Genomic DNA, 7,690 nt, shown 5'->3' on the forward strand with positions numbered 1-7,690 from the left:
ACTAAAGCAGCACAGAATGTGGAAAATATAAAATCTAAAATTTCAGGCATCACCCCCAGGCTCATGTGTGTAATTCCCTCACTGAGGAGGGGAGCCAGGAAAGGGAGACAGAGGAAATCCCATCTTTATCTGTGGATTCATCAAAGATGTTTTATTCCATTCAAGAGAGAGGGGGAAAAGTGGGAAATGGATTTGTAGGGAATTCCCCAAACCTGACAGAAGGATCACGCAGTGTGCACCTGTGTGCAAACCTTGAGATAAGAAATGCTGACTTAGAAATGCCATGGGATAGGACAGACATTGCTGAGAGAGAAATACAAGTTTCAAAGGATGGCCTGGCAAATAAGGCTGGATCCTTTGGAGAAATAGAACTATGAAAGATGCATTGCAGTGGGACCCACAAGGGGTAATTTTAGAAAATCAGCTTTAAGGCATTGACAGCATGGTGTGGATAAAGCTGTTAGGCCAAGAAACACTCAGAGTGTGTTGTAATTAGGAAATAATTGGCTTCTGATTGTGATGGTGTGAATTATAACATCTGTATTGTCTCACCCTTCACATGAGACTGCAAATGGAATAAAAGTTTTTAAAAACACCTCTCAGTTACTATTGTAAATCAGGTGAACTTGGTGGGAAGAAATGCTGATGTCTGACTCCAGTTCAGAGGCTGAATGATTTCTTTATTATAACTGTGCTATAATACATTAAAATACTATTTAAAGGAGATACTAAAACTAGAAACCTACTTTTTCTATCATATTTAACTCACTAACAACCGTGACCCTCTCTGAGAGCCCAGCCCCAGGTGGGTTGGATTGGCCATCAGCTCAAACAATCCTCACCAGAATCCAACCAAGAAATCACCCCAGGGAAACAATTCTCCAAACACATTCCACATGGGAAAACAAGGAGCAGAAACGGAAATTGTTTTCTCTTTCTTTTCTCTGTTCTCCTCTGTGAAAAAATCCCGAGAGGGAGAAGAATGTGCCTATAAAAGTCACCCCATCTCTGGGTCAGAAAAGAGATTAATCCAATATTTATCTGATGACATGCCCTGATTTGCATCCCTTTCTAGCCCAAGGAAGGAAGAAGTGCCAAGGACAGAAAATCCAAATGCTGCTGCTGTCCAACACCACGGCCCTGACCCTGCTCCTCTCCAAACTGCTCCAGGAGTGCCTGGAACGGACCAACAGCTCAGCTGCTGCTCAGGAGGGCAGTGCCAGCGACAGCCTGGCCATCATCTACGTGCTGCTGATGCTGGGGCTCTTTGGCTTCTTCACGCTGGGGGTGATGGTGAGCAACCTGCGGGCGCGGCGCCTCCAGGGGCCCCGCGACCCCTACCACACCTACATCGCCACCGACGCCTGGCGCCAGAAGGACAGGGAGCACTTCCAGGCCAAGGTCATCGAGAGCTACAAGCTCTGCTGCGTCCTGGAGAACCAGCTGGCCGTGGAGCAGCCGGGCACCAAGATCCCTGAGGAGAAATCTCCCTAGGGAAAAGGGGGGATGGATGGAGCCCAGCTAGATCAGCTGGGACTCTTAATCCCAGTGTCGTGGGTTTGAGCCCCACGTTGGGCGCCAAAATCTGTCTAGGTTTGAAGACAGGAGTCTGTGCAGGAAGGCAAAAGCCTCCTGTGAAATGGAAAAGGTAAACCCCCTCCCTCCGAATTACCACACTTTTAAAAAAGGCTCTCAGGCAAAGATGTGGGAATGGGAATAACAGTTCTTTGCTAGGAGAAAAACTAAATAAAAATAATAATAATAATAAAATGTAATTAGTACAAACGAAACTAGTGATGGGGTCAGAAGCCTGACACCCTGAGGTGTCAGGCTGGTAATAGTCCAGTTAAATGGTGGCTGCTCCTCCTGGAGTGGCAGAGGAAATGCCGCTGGAGCGGGGATCTGGAGAAGGGTGTAGTTTCCTCTGAAGGTCTGGTAGTAGTTGGGCCTGGTCTTCCTCTGGGAATCCATCGATGTGGCTGCCAGTGTCCCAAAAATGCTGATTTTATGCAGGGAGGAATGCTTGGCTCCTCCCTCTGGGCGGAGCATCTCACAATGGGCTGATGTAACTTTACCAGTCATGCAGTGAGTTATTCAATGGCCCATTAACAGAAGATATCTCCCCAGAGGGAGACATTGTTCTTGGGAGAGATAAGGAAACTGCCCAGCCTCCAACAGATGGCAATACATGCTTATCTTGCAAGCCAGGACAGGTTTCTTCACGCTGGGGGTGATGGTGAGCAACCTGCGGGCGCGGCGCCTCCAGGGGCCCCGCGACCCCTACCACACCTACATCGCCACCAACGCCTGGCGCCAGAAGGACAGGGAGCACTTCCAGGCCAAGGTCATCGAGAGCTACAAGCTCTGCTGCGTCCTGGAGAACCAGCTGGCCGTGGAGCAGCCAGGCACCAAGATCCCCGAGGAGAAATCTCCCTAGAGAAAAGGGGGGATGGATGGAGCCTGGCTAGCTCAGCTGGGACTCTTAATCACAGGGTTGTGGGTTTGAGCCCCACATTGGGCGCCAAAATCTGTCTAGGTTTGAAGACAGGAGTCTGTGCAGGAAGGCAAAGGCCTCCTGTGAAATGGAAAAGGTAAACCCCCTCCCTCCGAATTACCGCACTTTTGAAAAAGGCTCTCAGGCAAAGATAAGGGAATGGGAATAACAGTTCTTTACTAGGAGAAAAACTAAATAAAAATAATAATAATAATAAAATGTAATTAGTACAAACAAAACTAGTGATGGGGTCAGAAACCTGACACCCTGAGGTGTCAGGCTGGTAATAGTCCAGTTAAATGGTGGCTGCTCCTCCTGGAGCGGCAGAGGAAATGCTGCTGGAGCAGGGATCTGTAGAAGGGTGTAGTTTCCTCTGAAGGTCTGGTAGTAGTTGGGCCTGGTCTTCCTCTGGGAATCCATCGATGTGGCTGCCAGTGTCCCAAAAATGCTGATTTTATGCAGGTAGGAGTGCTTGGCTCCTCCCTCTGGGTGGAGCATCTCACAATGGGATGATGTAACTTTACCAGCCATGCAGTGAGTCATTAATGGCCCATTAACAGAAGATATCTCCCCGGAGGCAGACATTGTTCTTGGGAGAGATAAGAAAACTGCCCAACCTCCAACAGATGGCAATAGAATACATGCTGATCTTACAAGCCAGGACAGGTTTCTTCACGCTGGGGGTGATGGTGAGCAACCTGCGGGCGCGGCGCCTCCAGGGGCCCCGTGACCCCTACCACACCTACATCGCCACCGACGCCTGGCGCCAGAAGGACAGGGAGCACTTCCAGGCCAAGGTCATCGAGAGCCACAAGCTCTGCTGCGTCCTGGAGAACCAGCTGGCCGTGGAGCAACCGGGCACCAAGATCCCTGAGGAGAAATCTCCCTAGAGAAAAGGGGGGATGGACGGCGCGTGGCGCGGGGACAATGCGAGCGGTGCCTGCTGTGGGAGCTGCTGGCCCTTCTGCAGGGCCACAAGGCTTGGCCAGGCTGGAGGAGCAGTGCTGGTGAAGCTGACTGGAGATCCCAGTGCTGCCCCAGCACCTGCCACCGTGTGGGAATCACAGCGAGGCAACATTGGGATTCCCACGGAACACCACGGACTCATCGGCTTCACCTTCTGAGCCAGGGCTTGCTGCCAGAGAGCAGGGCTGGGTGGGATTTGGGGAATAAATCTGCCCTGGCAGGGTGGGCAGGCCTGGCACAGGGTGCCCAGAGCAGCTGGGGCTGCCCCTGGATCCCTGGCAGTGCCCAAGGCCAGGTTGGAGCAGCCTGGGACAGTGGGAGGTGTCCCTGCCATGGAATGGGATGAGTTTGATCTCCCTCCCAACCCAACCCAACCCATTCTGGGTTCTCTGATTCTCCACAAAGACAAATCTTGGTGTTGCTGGTGTGAAATTAGAGCCTAGTTAGGACCTAATTAGAACCAAACCTAGGACAGGGGTGTTAATTGGCAAGCATGGCTTAGACAATCATTTTCCAGAATGACCAAATTCTCCCAAGAAACAGCAGCTGAAAGATTTAATTTGCATTTTTGTCCAGCTTAGAATAATGATTTTATAAATTGTACAGTGCTGTGCTAACCTGTTTCCTTCAGAATCATGCCCTTAGTGATAAAATATTAGGAAAAACTTCCCAATTTTTTGTCTGAAAAGTATTTCCGTGGAAGAACACAGACTTTGGAGGGAAACTTTAGTGACTGGGATGGGTGTGGCTCTTGGGGACACACTCTTGGGTTAATGCTGGGTTAAGGGCTGGACTCAAAGATCTTGGAGAGCTTTTCCAGCCTCAGTGATTCCAGGATTCTGATTCCTAGCAGGTCTCCCAGTCTGCTCTTGCTGGGACCAGTCAATTTAATTTCCTTCCTATGGATGGGGCTTGATCCTGGCAGCAAAATCCACGTGCAAAGACTGGGTCTGTGCCATGGACTTGGGGAACATTCCCAAATTTCAGTCCCAATTAATTATTGCACGAGCCTCGAGTGCCAGCCCCTGGTTGGGAAGGGAATTTCCACTGTGAGAACAAGAATCCCATAATTTCTACTGTTTAATCACCCAGAGGTGATGTCTGTGCTTAGCTCTGATTCTGTGAGCAGCTCCCAGGTGTCCATCCAAGGATCCAACAGAAAATCCAGGAAGGTTTTCCTGCCTTTCCCTCCTGCACAGGCCGGGTCTGAGGGACAGGGCAGCCAAATTCTGCTGCCATGGCACCAACATCCACCTGCCTGTGAGAAGGATAAATCCATCTCCCCTGGACATTGTGTTCCCTGAAATAACAGCTTGGCCAGCTTGGAGCTGGTTTGGGATGAAGGAAGCAGCAGTCTGGGCAGGAGTGGAGGTTTTATTTCTGCTCTGCAGACACAAATCTCATTTTTAGCTGCTGAAAGAGATTGGGGGAGGCTGGAAAGGGGAGCAGAGCAGCTGCTCCCAAGGCAAGGCGAGGGCAGAGAGCTCGGGGAGGGCAGCAATCCCAGCAGAGCCCTTCTCCAGGCACTTCTTTAGCACTGTACTTCCCTCTAAGTCATATTCCAGACGTGTCTGTGTTCCCAGAGCACTCAGGACACTCAAAATACACGGTTGGTTTTTAAAAATTATATTTGTATTGTGCCTACCATTAAGCTGAGGACAAGATCCACGATTTTGGTGTCTAGAGCAGCTTGGAAAATCTCCAGCAATTTAATTATCCCAGCCACTTTTTCCTCTGGAGGAATGAAAACCCAAGCCCAGCTCTGGAAAAATGTTGATTTCTCAGCTTGGGTGCTGCTCTTTTGGGATCTCGCTGTTTAGGACTTGCCCTGGGAGAGGATCTGCAGAGCCAGGCCCCTGGATTTGGCTTAACCTTGCACCAAAAATTACGTTTAATGACATTAAACCCTTTAATTAGTTAAAACCTTCAATTCATGAAAATATTTAATGGCATTAAACCCTCGGAATGAGCCATCCCCAGGGATCCGTCCTGCAGCTCTCCCTCCACCTCAGGTATTTTCAGGGATTTTGGGATCATTTAATTTTCATAGCTCCAGGGAGGTTATTTGTGAGGAGGGTGATGCTCAGCATTAATTGTACCCCATTTTTTTTTTCCTTTTAGCAGCTCTGCCTTTTTATTTAACTGAAATTAAAAAAGAGAGGAGCTCTGCTGTGCCACCCTCACCCCTGGGTGCCTGTGGTGGATTCCCACCATGGGCTTGCACCTTTCAGTCCTGGAATTCTCTTTTTCCCCTGTTTTTTTCGCTTGTACAAAGCAATAAAATCCGAACTTCAAGCAGCGCTCGTGGCCTCAGATGTTGTTTTTTCCTCCCAGACTGTTCTGCAGGCTCGGGGCAGGGGCAGATCCTCCCCAGCGGGCACCACTCACCCGATTAACCCGGGCCAGGCATCTGCTGGCATCTCCCCTGTGGGAATCTGTGCTATTGATGATCCCGAGATTGTAGAAAGTCTCTGAGCCCTGCAGCCAAAGAATAAGTTGTAATTAATCTGTGCTGGTTTCAAGGTTGTTTATTCTGTTTATCTCTACCATGTTCTGCTGCCCTGCCGCAGCTCTGTCCTGCAGGGCAGCGTGTGGGGCTCTGCCCTCAGTGGGATGGTACAAACATTAAATACCACAAACTACCTGTGCTGGATTTACAATAACGTGCCAATATCTGTCACCTACGTTGGACAGTGTGTCCCCAGCCTAAACCAACAGAAAAATGCCAACACCACAGTGAAACATGGAGGGCATGAAGAAGGAGGAAAAGGACAAGGCACACCCAATTTCCTCCATCTTGTCCCCTTTGGACCCCTAATCTAGAATTCTAAAATTTTACTTTTGCACCCATGCTGTCACTGTCGAGGCAGGACGGGAAGGAGAAGACTCTGACCAGAAGGCTGTGAGAGTAAAACTCCGGTTTATTCAAAATACACAGTTTATACAGAGCTTCGTTGGTCCTGAAGTGAAAACAATCCACAGCATTGGTGCAGAGTGCCTGACACACAATGATAGAACTTAACTATAAACAATGTGAAAAACAAGAGAGATAAAGAATTATTTACATTCTTTTCCAACTCTTTCCCAGGCTTCTGCCTGGCTAAAAACTCTCCGTTTCTCTCTTTGACTGAATCTGAGACCCACACTGTGCCACACTTAATTATTACTTATATCAAACACTCAGAGCTGGTAATTGATCCTGTAAGATTGAAAACTCTTTTCCATGGGCAGAGATCACAGCCAGTGTCTCTGGGGGCTCTGTCCAGGGGGGTTCCTGACCCCTGCCAGGGTCCCAGACCTGCCAGGGCAGCCAGAGGGGTGCCCTGGATTCCCACACAGCCCCAGTGCACCCAGAGCTGCAAAAAATCCAAATGTCAGCGCTGAATTCGTCCCTGCAGCCCCAGGCTGGGCTTGGCTCCGGGATTGGATTTGGCCTGGGGGCCTGGGGGCACCTCCAGCTCCATGAAATGACAGGGGGGCTGGAAAAAAACATGGAAATGTTGCAGTGGGTCCAGAGGAAGGCATGGAGGTGTTCTGAGAGCCCAGCCCCAGGTAGGTTGGATTGGCCATCAGGCTCAAACAATCCTCACCAGAATCCAACCAAGCATCACCCCAGGGAAACAATTCTCCAAACACATTCCACGTGGGAAAAACAAGGAGCAGAAATGAGCACATTCTTCTCATTCTGAGGGCTCTGGAGCCAGGCTGGGAGAGCTGGGGTGTCGTTATTGGACATGAAATGAGCACACAGAATTTTGGTGAGCTCAAGAGACAAAAAGAACCAATTTTATTTCTGACCTGGCAATACATAGAATTCCAAAAGTGACAGCGGATTGGGGGGTGAAATTGCCACCTCTCCAACCACACTGCTCAAACCAAAATCCATCAATTCCCTCCTCTCACAAAGAAGAATGCAAAACAATCATTATTTACATGAACAGGGAGCGTGAGAACTCCAGTAGAAATATGTAAACATCATGAAGGCTAAAGAAGTTTTATGAGAAGTTTAAAACTTTCAAAAGAGCTATAAAAGAAAACTTAATACTTTTAAAAATCAGGGCAACACTGAGGGAGGGCTCACCTGGAAAGGTGAAGCTCCAGGGAGAGCTCAGAGCCCTGCCAGGGCCTGAAGGGGCTCCAGGAGAGCTGCAGAGGGACTGGGGACAGGGACGGAGGGACAGGAGCCAGGGAATGGCTTCAAAGTAGGATTTGATGGAATATTGGGAATTA

At 49.3% G+C, this 7,690-nt stretch overlaps 3 protein-coding genes across 3 annotated transcripts; all 3 read left to right on the plus strand.

The window, feature by feature from the left end:
- The first annotated feature begins 984 nt into the window (after positions 1–984).
- LOC140685134 (potassium voltage-gated channel subfamily E member 1-like) lies at positions 985–1,717 on the plus strand. Its single transcript, XM_072936028.1, has one exon. The coding sequence runs from the start codon at positions 1,045–1,047 to the stop codon at positions 1,492–1,494; it is 450 nt and encodes a 149-aa protein (XP_072792129.1). The 5' UTR covers positions 985–1,044; the 3' UTR covers positions 1,495–1,717.
- A 133-nt stretch (positions 1,718–1,850) lies between these two features.
- LOC100227551 (putative potassium voltage-gated channel subfamily E member 1B) lies at positions 1,851–2,713 on the plus strand. The gene has a single exon (XM_002190228.5). The coding sequence runs from the start codon at positions 2,189–2,191 to the stop codon at positions 2,435–2,437; it is 249 nt and encodes an 82-aa protein (XP_002190264.3). The 5' UTR covers positions 1,851–2,188; the 3' UTR covers positions 2,438–2,713.
- An 88-nt stretch (positions 2,714–2,801) lies between these two features.
- Positions 2,802–3,505, plus strand: LOC100224669 (potassium voltage-gated channel subfamily E member 1-like). Its single transcript, XM_002190266.6, has one exon. The coding sequence runs from the start codon at positions 3,121–3,123 to the stop codon at positions 3,382–3,384; it is 264 nt and encodes an 87-aa protein (XP_002190302.6). The 5' UTR covers positions 2,802–3,120; the 3' UTR covers positions 3,385–3,505.
- Positions 3,506–7,690: the final 4,185 nt, after the last annotated feature.

Source organism: Taeniopygia guttata, chromosome 1 (genome assembly GCF_048771995.1).
Source record: "Taeniopygia guttata chromosome 1, bTaeGut7.mat, whole genome shotgun sequence".
NCBI classification, from domain to species: Eukaryota; Metazoa; Chordata; class Aves; order Passeriformes; family Estrildidae; genus Taeniopygia; species Taeniopygia guttata.

Bases quoted from the DNA above. Each gene is read 5' to 3' on its own strand.
- LOC140685134 (XM_072936028.1), top strand. From the start codon at position 1,045: ATGACATGCCCTGATTTGCATCCCTTTCTAGCCCAAGGAAGGAAGAAG.
- LOC100227551 (XM_002190228.5), top strand. From the start codon at position 2,189: ATGCTTATCTTGCAAGCCAGGACAGGTTTCTTCACGCTGGGGGTGATG.
- LOC100224669 (XM_002190266.6), top strand. From the start codon at position 3,121: ATGGCAATAGAATACATGCTGATCTTACAAGCCAGGACAGGTTTCTTC.